Raw genomic sequence first — 17,665 nt, forward strand, 5'->3', positions numbered from 1 at the left:
AAAGATATGCAAAAGAAAATACTGTAATGAAATTCAAATGGCTAAAGACAGGTTGAGCTAAAATTCAAACTGCAACAGTTATAACACAATTGACAGTGAGCCATTATATAACCCTGCCTCATAAAAGATGGTGAAATTGTGCCCATAAATCATTTCTTCCTCAAAGAAGATCGCCTTTATTGAATTTTATCTAAATGTGCTACTTTCACTAATGAGAAAAATAAATAACTATTTAGTTAACTGTTATTTTCTTTGTAGATCTCTTATGCAATGTAGCAAATAGGATAGTGATGTACTAGTAAATGTTTAAAAACTAGCTTTCTGAGAAGATGGGTAAACTTTGATTTGTATTTCCATTTCTACTCTTATCAGAGCCAACTGAACCTACCAATATGTCATCACAAAACCTGGAGCTGGGAAATGAACTATCAGCTCTCACATGCTAGAATGAGGTAGCTTAGCACACCACTGTTTTCCCATAATGTAGAAACACTTAATTACTAACAGAGAAAAGATCCAGAAACATTAGAATCGAAAATACATATTCACAGACTATATATGTAGCTCAATTGGTAGAACTTGCCTAACAGGGACAAAGACCTGAGTTCATCCCAGCACAATTCAGATGACTTAAAATGACAAGGGACAAAGTCATGAAGTCACAATTTATGATTGCAATTTTTCCACATTAGAAGAAGCTATTTATATTTTTTAGGAAAAAACTATTTTCTAAATAATTATTTTAAAATATAGCAGCCAGGGGCTGGGGATGTGGCTCAAGCGGTTGCGCGCTCGCCTGGCATGCGTGCGGCCCAGGTTCGATCCTCAGCACCACATACCAACAAAGATGTTGTGTCCGCCGAGAACTAAAATAAATAAATAAATATTAAAAATTTTAAAATATAGCAGCCATATTTTTATTTGTCATTTACATATTTGTCATTTACATATGTGAAATGTAAATGACAAATAAAAATATGCAAGTTATTAGAAAGTAAATATCCAGGTGTAAAAAGCCAAATACTGCTAGTACCCCAGCAGCTCTCCAAGTACCCTTTTCCATACATTTCCCCTCTGGAACAAAAAGCAACTAGATGATAGCATTCAGGGTAACCAATTTGTTACTGGGCTTTAATTTTATGCATGAGTAAGCATTCCTAAATACAAGTTTTTAAATGTATAAAAATGTAAGCATGGTATATGCTCTTCAAGGTTTATCTTCTATATTTCACTCAACATTGTGAGAATTAAATATGATGACCCATGCAGATTAGCGCATAAATTTTCACTCCCACTAATTCCCTTATATAAATATTTATTTGTATACTGGTGACCATTGTAATGGTATTTTTTTTTTTAAAGAGAGAGTGAGATAGGGAGGGAGGGGGGGAGAGAGAGAGAGAGAAAATTTTTTAATATTTATTTTTTAGTTCTCGGTGGACACAACATCTTTGTTTGTATGTGGTGCTGAGGATCAAACCCAGGCCGCACGCATGCCAGGCGAGCGCGCAACCGCTTGAGCCACATCCCCAGCCCTGGTATAATTTTTTTTAAATGTACAAATTTTTCAATGAGCCAATGGTCATGTGGCTTATTCTAATTAATGACTATTGGAAATAATACTATTAATATTCTTATATCTTCTGGTACATATGCACACAGGGATCTCTAAGATATACATAAATACAGAGATACCCCTAGCAATGAAATTACTGGGACAAACCAGGTGCGGTGGAGCATACTTGTGATCCCAGCAACTCCAGTAGCTGCAGCAGGAGGATCACAAGTTCAAGGCCAGCCTCAGAAACTTAGCAAGGCCCTGGGCAACTCCGTCTCAAAAAACAAAAAGCTAATGAGGGCATGGTTCAGTGATTAAGCATCACTAGGTTAAATCCCCAGTACCAAGTATCAAAGAAATGGAAGACTCAAAAATCTTTCTAGGTTATAACGAAAAATACAAAGCTTTAGAAAACAGATAAACCTGTTTTGGCATAAGATATTATTTGAAAAAAAAAAATTGGGGGGGACGGTACTGGGGATTGACCCAGGTGCACTTCCCCAGCCCTTTTTTAAATTTAGTTAGAGACAAGGTCTCACTAAGTTGCTTAGGGCCTCACTAAATGGCTGAGACTGGCTCTGAACTTGCAATTCTCCTGCCTCAGCCTTCCAAACCATTGGGATTACAGGCGTGTGTCACCAGCCCCAGGTGCCTGCTCAGTTCCTGAAACAAGATTCATAAGCTAAAGTGTTCATCTGTGTTACACTGATAATGATAAGAACAAGAACTTAAAAACAAGTGAATATTTACTCTAACAGGATAAAGAACACAATTTGCCATTATGGTTTTGGAGGGGGGAAAAAAATCAAGTCTAATGTTGAAAACTTTTTTCAATGTTTTTCACTTTATTTTTGCTCCCTTTAGAATTGTAATAAATTATATTTCAATCTGAACCTAACTATTTGGCCTTACAATACTTACAATGAAATGACTTACTTTGGAAATTCAATATTTTTAAAGCACAAGAAAGAATTTACTGTTTGCTTAAAGTCTTTCAATATTATCAGAAATCCTCCATCACAAACTGCTAGAAGAAAACACAGGGTTAACACTCTATTATACTGGTGTAGCACCAATTTCCTTAACAAGACCCCTAAAGCTCAAGAAATAAAACCAAGAATCATTATGTGGGATGATATCAAACTTAAAAACTTCAAAAAGCAAATGAAGCAATTGAGAGCATAAAGAGAGAGCCTACAGAATGGGAGAAAACCTTTGCCAGCTGCTCCTCTAGTAGGGGGATTAATATCCAGAATACATAAAGAACTCAAAACGCTTAATATCAAAAAATAACAATAACACAGTCAATAAATGGACAAAGAACTAAACAGACATTTCTCAAAAGAAGAAACACAAGACAAAACATAAGATAAAAGTTCAACATAGCTAGACATCAGGGGAATGCGAATCAAAACTACACTAAGATTTCATTTCACTCTAGTCAGAATAGCAATTATCAAGAATGTAAACAATAATGAGACCAGGCATGGCGGTTCATGCCTATAATCCCAGCAACTCAGGAGGCTAAGGTAGGAAGATCACAGGTTCAAAGCCAGCCTCAGCAATTTAGCAAGATCCAACTTAGTGACACCTTGTCTCAAAATAAAAACAAAAGGGGCTGGGATATGGCTCTGTGGTTAAGCGCCCTTGGGTTCAATCGGTGGTACCAAAACAAAAAAAAGTATATAAAAATAACTGCTGGCAAGGATAGGGGGGAAAAAGATACACTCATATATTTTTGATGGGACTATAAATTAGTACAACCACTATGGGAGCACTAGGAACAAAACCACCATAGGACACAGCTATCTCACTCCTTAGTATTTATCCCAAAGAATTAATATCAGCATACTATATTGAAACATCAATGGTATGGCAGCACAATTAACAATAGCCAAGTTATGGAACCAGCCCAGATGCCTGTCAATAGATGAATGGATTAAGAAAATGTGCCATATACACATGACAGAGTTTTACTCAGTCATGAAGAAAGAAATCATGGCATTTGCAAGTAAATGAATGGAACTAGAGAATACCTAGCCAAGAGATATAAGCCAGACTCAGAAAACCAGAAACTGGAGCAAAGTACAGGGGGAACAAAAGGGGGGTCTGGAGTGGATATCCTAGATACAGGGAAGGTCAGAGATGAAGAATGAGATCAAGGTAGGGAGGAAAGACAGGAAAGGGGAGGAAATGGGAAGTAAATTTGACCAAATTCCACAATGTACATGTATAAATATACCACAGCAAATTTACCTTTATGTGTTTCTATAAAGCACCAATAAATGCTGGACATGGTGGCTCATAATCTGTAATCTCAGGGGCTCAGGAGGCTGAGCAGGAGGATCTCAAGTTCAAAGCCAGCCTCAGTAACTTGTCAAGGCTCTACACAACTTAGTGAGACCCTGTCTCTAAATAAAATATAAAAAGGGCTGGGGATGTGACTCAGATATGCACCCTTGGGTTCAATCTCTGGTTAAAAAAAGCAACAATTAAGGGGAATACAGGGTTCAGGGGCTGAGAAGGACAAGGAAAGGAATGGCAGCCACCAGTGTCTGAAATGGAGTAAATTAAATTCCATCCATGTATGATTTTGTCTAAATGAACCCAACTATTAAAGAAATCCTACAGCATAGAAATATCTGGTACCCTTAAAGTTTCAGAGTGGGCTGGCTGATCTGAAATTTCAATGTCAATTAATTAAAAAAAAATAGTCAAATGGAAAGGCCTACTGCAACAGTTTCTTAAAGTTGCAGACAAGATCCCAGTCTGACAGAATTAGCACAGCTCCTCAAGAGTAAGCAACTTGCCCCATTCTCCTTAGCACACTAAATTTTCATCCTAGACAATATTATTATCTAACCTGGTGTTTAACATACAAAGTAGTATGAAGGGCTGGGGATGTGGCTCAAGTGGTAGCGCGCTCGCCTGGCGTGCGTGCGGCCCAGGTTCGATCCTCAGCACCACATACAAACAAAGATGTTGTGTCCGCCGAAAACTAAAAAATAAATATTAAAATTCTCTCTCCCCCCCCTCTCTTTAAAAAAAAAGTTTAAAAAAAAAACAAAGTAGTATGAATACCCCTTTTTTAAAAATCAAATGTCTCACTACAGAATAATAAGTATATCCTCATTGAGACATTATATTCTGGAACTGGCCAACTGAATAAAATTTTTTAAAAACTCTGTGACAGGGCTGGGGATGTGGCTCAAGTGGTAGAGCGGTCGCCTGGCATGTGCGCAGCGCTGGGTTCGATCCTCAGCACCACATACAAATAAAGATGTTGTGTCCGCCGAAAACTAGAAAATAAATATTTTAAAAATTCTCTCTCTCTCTCTCTCTCTCTCTCTCTCTCTCTCTCTAAAAAAAAAAAAAAAAATCTATGACAGCAGGGAATCAACACCATAAAAAACAGTGCAACAAAATCAGACATTACTATGCTGAACCCTTTTTTCTAGCTTTATCTCAAAAATAAAAATCATGATTCTTCTATGATATTGACTTTAAAACACAGAAGTGAAAAACATTATTTTTCAAAAGTATTTTATATATCAACATGGAATGACTTCAGTTCTCCTTTACTAAAAAGAAAACTTCTACAGTATATCTAAAAAGAACAAATAAATTTTTTTTAAATTACAAAAAAAAAAATTTAAAAACTACTATTACCATGCTAATATAACAATTTTAGCCAGTAGTGGTTTCACTAGGCCCCTAGTTAAGTCTTTGAATTCCTCTCTTTTCTGTAGGAACTTCTGATTTTGCAAAATTTTGCTTAGGTGTGTGCTGCTTAGGATGTACTTCATAAAAGAAGTCTGCAGTCAAGTAACCCCCATTGTCCAACTGGAGCTTTCTAATGATATTCAGTTGTAGTTATCTTTCCACAATTTGTAGTTAAGGGCTCTTGCAGCCAAAATAAAGCATCCATTCTTTCACACTGCATGTGTACACCAACCACTGAATAAATAAAAACTATGGACTCTAAATAGTCTACTTCATGGGAAACTTTATACAGAAAAAAATGGTAACACGCTGAATCTTTGGAAATCCTCTTTGACTAAATCTTTTAGTTCTGCTTTTGTTGTATAGTAGACCAAAACAATAATCCTGTTTTTATATGTATTTCAATTACACATAGTTGAGCTGTTATTCCCTTTTTCAAAACCTGAAGTTTCTCAAGAAATAAGAAATGTACAGTTATGGTCGCATATGCCTGCAATCCCAGCAACTTGGAAGGCTGAGGCATGAGAACTGTAAATTCAAAGCCAATCTCAACAATTTAGCAAGACTTTCCCTCATAAAAGACAAAAAGAGCTGTGGATGTAATTCAGATTATGATATCTTTGTTTTGCCACTCTTGCATTACTTAGGTGAGATTTAGAATGAATAGATATCATTGCATGGTCTCCATATCACTGTCTTGTTCATCAAAAAATATTATATGCAGCAAAAAGAGCAACTCTGAAAAAGGAATATGGATGTGGCCACATTAAAATATTTAGAAGGGGCTGGGGTTGTGGCTCAGCGGTAGAACTCTCGCCTAGCACGTGTGAGGCCCTGGGTTCCATCCTCAGCACCACATAAAAATAAACAAATAAATATTGTGTCCAACTACAACTAAAAAATTAAAATATTAAAAAATATTTGGAAGAGTAAAGGAAGATATATATATGGATATTAAGAATATTTGCTATTGCAGTCTTCACCTGTCCCACTGACTTCAACTGAGGAAGAATTATGACTGATTTAAAATAAATGTTGTAGGAGCTGACGGAGGTATAAATACTAAGCATCAGGCACTACTAGGAGTAGCATTTCTTATTTCATCCTCTCTTTCTCTCTCTTTAAGTACTTGGGATTGAATCTAAGGGCAATTTACCACTGAAGTACATTCCCAGCCAATTTTTTTTTTTTTTTAAGACAGGGTCTTAGCAAGTTACTTAGGGCCTCACTAAATTGCTGAGGATGGCCTGGAACTTATGATCCTCCTGCCTCAGCCTCCCTCCCTAAATTTTTGACAAACTTTAGTTCATAGCTTTATTATAATCACATTTTTTCATTTCTTCCTTTATAGGTACTGCTATAATGTTCAGTTAAAAAAAACTTTCCTACACTAGCACATGAAGACAGTCTACTTTATATTCAAGGAGCGTTAGATCGATAATATACAACTGTGAAAGCTCTGTGTTAAGCTTCACAGGATAAAGAAACTTGGGGTTGGGGTGAGTAACATATTCAATGTTATATAAGTAATAAATAAAAAACTTGTTAACTCAAAAAAACAAACTGAAAATGAGCTGTCAATTTTAAACTTAATTTTCATCTGCAATATTTCCTCCAAGGCATATCATTTAAAAATGAGAATATACAGACCTATAATATGTTATTGAATATGTACACTTAATAATTTTGAAAAGCATGAATAATCATACTATATGAATTTGAATAAGATATATTACCATGAGAACACACTGAAAGGGAAGAAGGGAGTGGAGTTGTGGCTCAGTGGCAGAGCACCTGCCTAGCATGTGTGAAGCTCTGGGTTCAATTCTCAGCACCACATAAATAAATGAATAAAAAATAAAGGTTCAGGGCTGGGAGTGTGGCTCAGCAGTAGAGCACTCGCCTAGCACATGCAAGGCCCTGGGTTTGATCCTCAGCACCACATGAAAATAAAGAAAAAAATAAAGATATTGTGACCAACTACAAGTAAAAAAAATAAAATTTTTTTTTAAAAAAAAGGTCCATCAATATCTAAAAAAATTTTTTTAATTAAAAACATAAAAGTATTATAAACACAAACTTATTCTATACCAGAAATTATTTTTTAAACAATTCAAAAAACATGGGGATTTATTCAAGTCATTATTTAATATTAATTAATCAATCAAAAATTAATATTAGGTATAGAGTCAAATATATGCCCCTGTCTTACCAAAAAAAAAAAAAAAAGGCAAGCTGAGAGCAGTTGCATAAGCCTATAATCTCAGTGGCTCGAGAGGCTGAGGAGTAGGATCACAAGTTCAAAGCCAGCCTCAGCAACCTATCAAGGGTCTAAGCAACTCAGGGAGAGACCCTGTTTCTACATAAAATACAAAATATAGGCCTGGAGATGTGGCTCAGTGGTTGAGTGCCCCAGGGTTCCATCCGTGGTACCAAAAAAAAAAAGTTCTGAAATAATTGGATGAGGAAAGCATACAAATACAATAAATTTACAGAAACTCGAAATGTTACCTTGTGTATTTATTTTCTTTTAATTAAAGAATTCAGAAAGAACATTAAAATATTTTTAATGTTTAAAATGTAAAATAAAACTTTAACTCCACTGCCTTCAAGTCATAAATTAAAACCAATTCATTAAATGCTATCAAAAGTGTATTAACAAAGAACTTCACAGGTGGCTCTGTTCCCCAGGGCTAGCCCCAAAACAAACCAGCTACATCAATGCAGTCTTGATTTTTACCATTTGATTTGATTCAGTACAGTTCTGTACAGTTATTATTGCTGCAGTTTCTAGAACAAGAGGCGAACCCAATAAAACTGAGTTCAAGTGACTTGACATAAAAGGTAGCAAAAATGATTAGAAACAAATAGTTCACCATATTCCTAAAATAAGTTATAGAAAATTATCACAGGATTGAATAAATTAATGTCTCAACTCTGCCAACGATCTTACTTTAAGGAAGTGAGAGAAGCTGTTCTGGACTCAGGTGTGTCTTTTAATTGTAGTTCTCATTAACTTTATTCTGTTTCATAATAACCAGGAACAGCACAGGTGTACTCCATGTGCCTGCAGCTCCCTTGTGAGGGTAGCTGCTGCTTCCTCTTCTAAAGTTACTGAACATGCTTCCTTACCACAAGCTATTCTACTAAATCTCAGTGGAACACAGTATATGCTTTCAAGAAACTAAAGGGAGAGAGGACAAGGGCTGCATTCAGAGTCCAAGGCAAAGAGACAGACCTGCACAATCCCCTCCCCCATTACAAGTTCATGATCAAAATTTTATGTCAAGTATTTCTGAAATAATACATTCATTCTCTTCAATTAAAGAATTATTTCTCCCTCAAAGATAATCTGGAAGGTCTGAGGTGTTAAAACTGAGTGGGTTTTTTAAATAGTTAACCCAATAAAGAAACTAAACTAGAGAAGGGTGTTGTAGCAATGGCGCAGGCCTGTAATTCCAGCGAAGTGGAAGTGGAAGCAGAAGCGTAGGTAGAGATAGGAGGATCATGAGTTCAAAGCCAGCCCTAGCAACTTAGGGAGGCACTTGCAACTCTGTGAGACCCTGTCTCTAAATAAAATCTAAAAAAGGCTGGGATGTGGCTAGTGGTTAAGCATCCCTCAGTTCAACCCTGGGTACAAAAAAAAAAAAAAAAAAAAAAAGCTAAAATAAAGATAGCTCATCTGAGAAATTCATTATAAACTTTTACTTTCTCTTTGTTTCAACTTTCACCCATTCCTAGTTAATATTTAACTTAATATCCCCAATTTTTTAAACTTTTCTTGGAGGAACTTTGATCCTTAACGATACATAACAAAATGACAGACCTCCAGGGTCAGATGTCAGAAACAGTAAAAATTGGGTTACAGGTAGCATCAGGTACCCAGATGAGGACCTGAACGACAAATTCTGCTGTTCAGGAAATTCTCTCTTTTTATCAGCTCTCCACACTATTTGACCTTCACAGCAGTGAAAAAGAGCCCTTTATGTTGGTGCAGTTGAGTGGATCCATCCAGCAGTGGTCTCTGCCAGGGCTCAGGGATTTATGTACAAACAGTGACAAGTCTACAGAAACCCAGATTACGAACTTAAAATATAGCACAATAATAAAACACGCACACAAAAAAATAATTCTTCCTAGGGAAAGATTTAAATTAAAACAGATTTCCTGACAGGCATGGTGGCATATGCCTATAATCCTGGAGACTGAGGCAGGAGGATCTCGAGTTCAAACCCAGCCTCTACAACTTATCAAGGTCCTAAGCATTTGGTAAGACCCTGATATATAGATATCCAATATACAAAGGACACATAGGGGCTGGGGATGTAGCTTAGTCGGCTAAGTGCTTGCTTCGCATGCACAAGGTCCTGGGTTCAATCCCCAACACCACAAAAAAGAAAAAAAGAAAAAAGCACCACAAAGAAAAAGAAAGGACACATAAATCATCTTAGGTTGCAGGTCAGAGGATAAATGACATAACACAGTTTTCTTTCAAAGCTCTAACTCAGGGGAAGGGGGAAATGCTGGGGACTGAATCAGAGCAAATTATATTCCATGCTTTTGTGATTATGTCAAAATGTATCCTAATGTTATATATAAGTAAAAATAATAAATAAAAATTTAAATTAAAATTTTTTAAAACCTTATTGAAAAAATTTTTAAAAGTTCTAACTATGGATCTATGGATTCAAATAGGCAATATAGTACTCAGTACCTTAGAACACCCCTATGGCCCTGAGCGCTCATTTATACCTCCAGTTCTTAAACCACGATCTCTTTTTTTGGGTACTAGGAACTGAACTCGGGCACTAGACCACTGAGCCACATCCCCAGCCCTATTTTGTATTTTATTTAAAGACAGGTTCTCATTGAGTTGCTTAGCACCTCACCATTGGAGAGGCTGACTTTGAACTTGCAATTCCCCTGTCTAGGCCTCCTGAGCCTCTGGGACTACAGGCGTGCACCACCACACCCAGCTACTACCATGATCTTTTCAGGATGTTATTTGGCATCTATAAGAATAAGAAAAAATGAGGTTTTTGGTTTTGGTACTAAGGATTAAACCCAGGGGTACTTAACCAGAATGTGATCCACATTCTCAGCCCTTTTTTACATTTTATTTAGAGACAGGTTTTCTCTGAGTTGCTGAGGCTGGCTTTGAATGCTCAATCCTCCTGCCTCAGCCTCCTGAGCTGCTGGGATTACCCAAGTACACCACAGCACCTAGCCAAAGATGAGTATTTTCAAACACAACTAAACCAAAGACCACGTCTGCCTTTCTTCAATGGTCTAGGCCACCATAAGCTCCTCACTAGATAAAGACAACCTACATGTACTCTTGTCTCCCATGACCCACACTTCTAAATTCATTCTTCTCATAGAAGTTAGTGTGATCATTTCAAAATAATGTCACAAAAACAGCAGAAGAAATAAATAAGCAATCACCATACCTCCCTCTCCCACTTAAAGTGTGGCAATGCTTCTGACTGCTCTTAAAATAAAACTTCTTATGCATTTGTGAAGCTGGACAAGGCCAATACCATCTGGCCTCTTTGTACCATACTTATTATGTCCCTCTTCCCCCTGGGTGCCAATTCCACTGACTGCCTTCCTAATCCTTCCATGCATGAAGTTCAGGCCAGCCTCCCAGCCTCTGGACTTAGTATTCTTTCTGTCATTGTATCTTGAGAAGGCTGGTTTCTTTACTTCCTTTGGGTCTTGGCTTAAATGTCCCTATCTCATCACCCTAAAAATCCTACCATCAGATAATAAGCTCCATGAAGGTGGGGTCTTGATCAGTTCTGGCCCCTCATGGCCCCGACACACACACACACACACACACACACACACACACACCCCCCACCTGCCACAGTGTCGCGTACATATTGACACTCTTCACATCTGATAAATACTAAAAAGAAAAAAGAATAGAAAAATCCATAGAGAGACAAAGTAGATTGTGGTTGCCTCATGCTAGGTGGTTAGAAGGAAATAGGAAATGACTGTTCAATGGGTACAGTTTCTTTTTGGGATGATGAAAATCTTCTGGGATTCAATAGTGGTGATAGCTATGTAACTGTGGAAATACTAGAAACCACTGAAACACAAATTTAAGTGGGTAAATTATCTGGTATATAAATTATATCTCAATAAATCTGCTATATCAAAAAAATAAAATGAGGTTGGGCACAATGGGACACACATGTAACCCCAGCTACTCCAGAGACTGAGGCAGAAGGATCAAAAGTTTAAAGCTAGCCTGGCAACTTAAGTGAGACCCTATCTCAAAATAATATTTTCTTAAAAAGGATTGGGGATGCAGCTCAGTGGTAGAGCACTTGCCCAGAATATGAAAGGCCCTGGGTTCAATCCCTAGTACCATAAAAACTAATTAATTAATTTAATTAAAAACAAAGAAAAATGGAAGGAACAAAGCAAGAATGGGAGAGGGGATGGAGAGTATTGATGAAGCTTCAGGTTAATCATTGTTCTTGGTCTGACATGGTGGTGCACACCTGTAACCCCAGCAGCTTGGGAAGCTGAGGTAGGAGGATATGAGTTCAAAGCCAGCCTTGGCAACTTAGCAAGAATATAAGCAACTCAGCAAAAACCTGTCTCTAAATAAAAAATATTTCAAAAGGCTGGGGATGCGGTTCAGTAGTTAAGCACCCCCTGGGTTAAATTCCGAATATCAAAAAATAAATAAATGTATTCTATGAGAAACTGATGAAAACCATGAATATTCTCAAACCTCTGAAAACCTGTACGGGATATCTGATTTCCATAGGCCTCCCTGATTTTAAAAGAAAAGAGAAGAAAAAAGAAGAAGCTTTAGAACATAGTATAAACAGTTGGAAAAAAATAAGTTAATTATTTATCTTTCAAGTGCTCCACATGGATTAACAAAAACGAAGATATTACAAATACCTTCCTTAGGAAGAAACAACGGCCCACATCGTGAAGATTAAGAACACAATTTAAAGGCCAAGTGATCCTTTCTCGTGCCAGGATCTGAGCATAATCACCTTTGCAAGACCTGCTCGGTGGGCTCCTTTAGACTCCATGTATGCAAGATATTTGTTGAACTCCCGGAACTCCTCCATGGAGGGTCTGAAGGTCATTATTTTACAGCTGGGATTCAGAGGACTGTCTGCCTCCACCACCTCCATGATGGCTAGGGCAGTCTCTGCAGAGAGAAGGACACAGTCATTGGCACTGTATTATGTGTGTTAAGGTCAGTGGTATTTTTCTCCCAAATAAAATGTAGGCACCCTCATCAGGAACTTTGCTCTTAGATATTTCCACTGTATTCCACCCTCTTATAGGGACTCATACATTTCTCCCTGGGCCCTGGGAAAAAGATAAAAAAAAAAAAACCAATAGTTTCTAGTCTCCTCTTGCCAAGTTCCTATTCTTGGCACTGAATCACTGAACTATACTGCTGGTCTCTCAAAATCCTTCCAAGTAAAAATGAATTTTCTAACACTGTAGGTTCACATAAGGTGTTGTTCTGAAAGACTCCCTCATACTCATATGCACACATGTATAAAGGTTTCATCTAGGTTGAGTGGAGGATATTCACCATCCCTAGCACAAGTTGACTCATGTGTCCTTCCAGATTGTCATAACAAGCTTTTCTATAATAATGTACACATCAATCATTCGACAAAACCACCAGGCCACATACTTAAGTACTAGAAAGAGAGAAATGGGTAAACTCTTTACCTTCCAAGTTCACCGTCCAGAAACTGAACAAAAAAAATTTTTTTTAAGTATACAAGAAGAAGCAACTAAGTTCACCTTGACTAATCAGAAATCACTTCCTCAGAAAGGAGCAGAGTTAAGACTTATAAGCAGGGGCTGGGGATGTGGCTCAAGCAGTAGCGCGCTCGCCTGACATGCATGCGGCCCGGGTTCGATCCTCAGCACCACATACAAAGATGTTGTGTCCGCCGAAAATTGAAAAATAAATATTAAAATTCTCTCTCTTTAAAAAAAAAAAAAAAGACTTATAAGCAGATACAGCAGCTGGTCAGATGACAGAATGAGCACTCCAGGTAGCAGAGAATCTAGAAATACTGCAGAATGGACAGGAGTCTAGTGTGTCTAGAGCTTAGAAGCAAAAATTACAGAAGGGAGGTTTTTCTACAAAAACACCAACCTCATCTTGCTGCAGATGAATGAGATGATCCCTTCAACAATGTTCATTCAGTACGTAACATGTGCCAAGCATGGGGAATGCAAGTATATAAAAAACACTGGTAATACTGGGATTGTAGCTCAGTGGTAAATCACTTGCCTTGCATTCATGAGCACTGGGTTTGAATCTCAGCACCACATAAAAATATTGTGTCTATCTACAACTAAAAAAAAAAAAAAAATTTAACTAAAAACATAAAAAGCACTGGAGTGACTGTCTCAGTAAGGAATTCCACCCCAATCCACATGTAGATTCAGTGATAGGATCTGGCATCTGACAGCACAAATCAAATCTTCTTGAAACAAGCTTTCTTTCCCCCGCCCCCACTTTTTTTTTTCTTAATAAATTTAACTTCCTTGATAGAGAGATTAAGAGGTGAAGGATGGGGCAGATAAAAGAGGAGTACATGTTATGGGATAATAAGAGATGTAAAAAAGTAGTGAAGTGGTAACTATTTACTTAAAGAAAATTTAAGTGCACATGGCTGGGGATGTAGCTTGGTGATAGAACACTTGTATATGCAACGTGCTGGGTTTAATCCCTAGCAGAAAGGAAGGAAGGGAATTTAAATGAGCCATCTATCTCACAACATTTGTAGTGAGGAGATACAGGGAATATAAAAATTAAACCCTGCCACCCTTTAGGAATTTACAATATAAAGGGGAAAAAATCTGCATGGAGATATATTAATAAATAGCAGAAAATATTTTGGATTCTCCTTCCCTCAGAAAGGGAACACACAAAAGAAAAAATCTTCAGGTCCTCCCTACCCAATCTCCCTTTATATAAACATAGGCACACATATGCAAATCCATGACCTGTAGAATGAAACTCTCACTCTACACAGTAAGCATGTAATTATTTACAAGCAGCTGAATCTGGCCCTTGCGTAATTTTGCCTTGTCCACCATCAGTGCCTACATCATAGTTGTCCCTCTGGATCCATAAGGGATTGGTTCTAAGACCTCTCCCCTATGATTTAAAAAAAAAAAAAAAGAGAGAGAGAGAGATTAATTTGCTTCACTAGTAAAGAATATTAGAATAGAAATTCTGATATACCAGAATCCTAGGATGCTCAAGTCCTTTATATAAAATGGCTTAGTATTTGCATATAACTCACACACAACCTCCTGTATACTTTAAGTCTTCAGATTACTTATACTACCTGATATAACACAAATGCTAAGTTAATAGTTTTTATACTGTACTGTTTAGGGAATAGTAAGAAGACATGTTCAATACAAAATTTTTTTCAAATATTTCTGATCTGCACTTGGTTGAATTCACTGAAGCACAGAGTACTCAGATACAAAGAGGCAACTATATTTTACACTCCAACAATACTCACTGACTTGTGCTTCTCTAACAAGTAAAGCTCTCTGTGCCTCTGCCCATTATTCCCTCTCCTTGGAGTACCCTTTGCCTGCTTCCTCACCTGGCAAACTCCCACCCACCCTTGAAATTCCCAACACTCAGGCACTACCTGGATGAAACACTTATGGTCCAACCTCCCTCTCTGCATCCTTCATTATGGCACTTGCCTCTCCCAACTGTTGGCACTTCCAACCACCCACTGAACTATCAGCTTTCAAGGGAAGGGCAGGTTCATCATCTCTTTGAGCCCTGGCATACAGCCTGGCACCCAGCCTGTCTCACAAGGTCTGCTGCAATAATTATTTGCCAGCTGAATGATGGAAAAGGCACCTAAATGCTAAAGTATTTATATAAAATGATACCAAATTCAAAGAAAAGAAAGCATTAATCCCAAACACAGAAATGTTATTTAAAAGAAAAAAGAGAGAGAGATTCATTTGCTTGACTGGTAAAAATTATTAGAATAGAAAAATCTGAGCAGTAAGAAAAAGGAAGAAGCCCACAGAAACATTTGGTCCATGAAAAGTAGGGTTCCTTTCCCCCTGGCCAAAGAACATGAGTGACCTGAGTATTCCTCAAGACAGAAGAAGCTACTGACAAAGAAATTGGAAATTCATCCAGTCATTCACCAAATAATTACTGAACACCTAAATGCTGGGCAGTCAGTCAGTAAGTCCTCATTCTAATGGAGTGAAACAGACAATAAGTAGTAAATTCTTCGAAGAAACACAAAGGGGAGGGTTACTGTTTCACACAGAGGAGGCCAAAGACAGCATTTTAGAGAAAGTGAAATTCAGGAGAGGCCTGAAGAAGGGAATTAGTCATTCAAATATCTGGAAGAAGAGCATTTTCAACAGAGGCAACGGCAAGGAAGGAGACTTTGGGTGCTGTAAGAAATATCAAGGATGAGGGGCTGGGATTGTGTATCAGCGGTAGAGCACTCGCCTAGCACGGGCAGGACCCGGGTTCAATCCTCAGCACCACATAAAAATAAAGGCCTTGTGTTGTGTCCATCTATACCTAAAAAATAAATAAATAAATAAATAGCAAGGATGTGATATATACTGGGAACTTGGTAATCAAGAGTAAAAACAATGAGAGAAAAAACGGGAGAGAGGAGTTTGGCAAACTACCTTCAGTGGGATAAGAACCTTGGGCTTCTTCCCCTTTTATCTATGCAGTTCATGGAAATCAAACATGCATTTTTCTTTCAAGGAATTGACTCTGTTTTCTAAGGTAACTTCTAGAGGACCTGGAGCAGAAAAGTTTGCTGGCTCACACTTAGTATCATTGTGACTGTTGTATAAAGAAAGGACAATGACAGAAGCAGAGAGAGGAGCAAGTAGGTGATTTACACTAAACCAGACAATATAAAAAGGCAGCTTCAACCAGGGGTGGGCAATAAGAAGGGATCAGATTGCAGAATATGATATACTGTGAACAAAATTTCCTAACAGAAGTGAAAAGAACAGGAGTCAAGATTTCTGGTTTGTGCAACAAATCAGTGGCTCTGACAAGAAAATGAAGCAGAGACTATTAAGACATGCAGCAAATTAATAGTGATTAAAATTAAATCTCAGGCTAAGGTTGTAGCTCAGTGCTAAAATGCTTGCCTAGCATGTGTAAGGAACTGGGTTCGATCCTCAGCACCATAAATAAATAAATAAATAAATAGATAGATAGATAGATAAATAAATAAATAAATAGTGAGGCAAAGGTTTTGTGTTCATCTACAACTAAAATAATTTTTTTTAAAAAATTAAATCTCAGCCCTTGACACAGTTTGCTAACTGGACTAGAAAATATACTTTCTTTCTTTCTAGCATAACTACTCAACTATACAAAAATAGTTTTGCCTACAAATCAGATAATCAAACTGATATAGTATAAACCTACATTAGGTTTAGATGTGCGGGAGGTTGGGGGTTTAGTGGGGGAAGGGTAGCAGGAATTGAACATCATCCCAGCCCCCCTTTTATGTCTCATTTTAAGACAAATCTAACTTGTTGCTTATGGCATCAATAAGTTGCTGAGGCTGGCTTTGAACTTGCAATCCTCCTGCCTCAGCCTCTCAAATCAGTGGAATTATAGGCATGCACCAACACACCACGTTAGTTTTGGTCTTTGACCTTTGATTCAGCTTAGGTTTTTAAATTTTCCAATCTATAAAGTCAATATATGTTTATCATAAAATTTAAAACATATAAAGTTAATTAAAATTTTAACCCCACTACCTAAAAAAAAAGTTTGATATTAAATTCGATGTTTTTTTATTATTGGTAGCATTGATCATTTTTGGACACAACCATTTTCATTTCTTTTTTGGGTTGACTATTTATTTTCATTACTTTAAAAGGCAGTTTATAGGGGACTGGGGTTGTGGCTCAGTGGTAGAGCACTTGCCTGGCATGTGTGAGGCCCTGGGTTCGATCCTCAGCACTGCATATAAATAAATAAAATAAAAAATCCATTTAAAACTTAAAAAAAATGTAATTTAAAGGGCTGGGGTTGTAGCTCAGTGGTAGAATTCTTGCCTAGCACGTATGAGACACTGGGTTTGATCCTCAGCGCCACATAAAAAATAAATAAATAAATAAATAAATAAAGGTGTTGTGTCCATCTGCAACTAAAAAAAGAAAAATTTTTAAAAGCAGTTATGGGGCTGGGATTGTGGCTCAGCAGTAGAGCACTCGCCAAGCACAGGAGGGACCTGGGTTCGGTCCTCAGCACCACATAAAAATAAAGGCATTGTGTTGTCCATCTACACCTAAAAAATAAATATTTTTTTAAAGCAGTTATACTTTTTCCTA

The 17,665-nt window shown here is 37.4% G+C and overlaps 1 protein-coding gene across 12 annotated transcripts in view; it reads right to left on the reverse strand.

Annotated features, from left to right (window-relative positions):
* The window catches only part of KDM4C (lysine demethylase 4C), a 401,867-nt gene that overhangs the window by 345,421 nt on the left and 38,781 nt on the right, over positions 1-17,665 (reverse strand). For 10 of the 12 annotated variants that reach the window (XR_014020688.1, XR_014020689.1, XR_014020690.1 and 7 more), the window contains exon 2: positions 12,307-12,467. The exons of 1 other annotated variant lie outside the window; for it this stretch is intronic. Coding sequence is in view for 7 of the 11 variants with exons in the window: in XM_081282627.1 (XP_081138753.1) it covers positions 12,307-12,450 (144 nt within the window). In the remaining 4 variants the exon portion in view is untranslated. Of the gene's footprint in view, positions 1-12,208; positions 12,468-17,665 lie in introns of those variants that run through there. One more of the 12 variants, XM_081282629.1, reaches the window with a different exon arrangement.

Source organism: Spermophilus citellus (genome assembly GCF_964194105.1).
Source record: "Spermophilus citellus genome assembly, chromosome: 2".
NCBI lineage: Eukaryota > Metazoa > Chordata > Mammalia > Rodentia > Sciuridae > Spermophilus > Spermophilus citellus.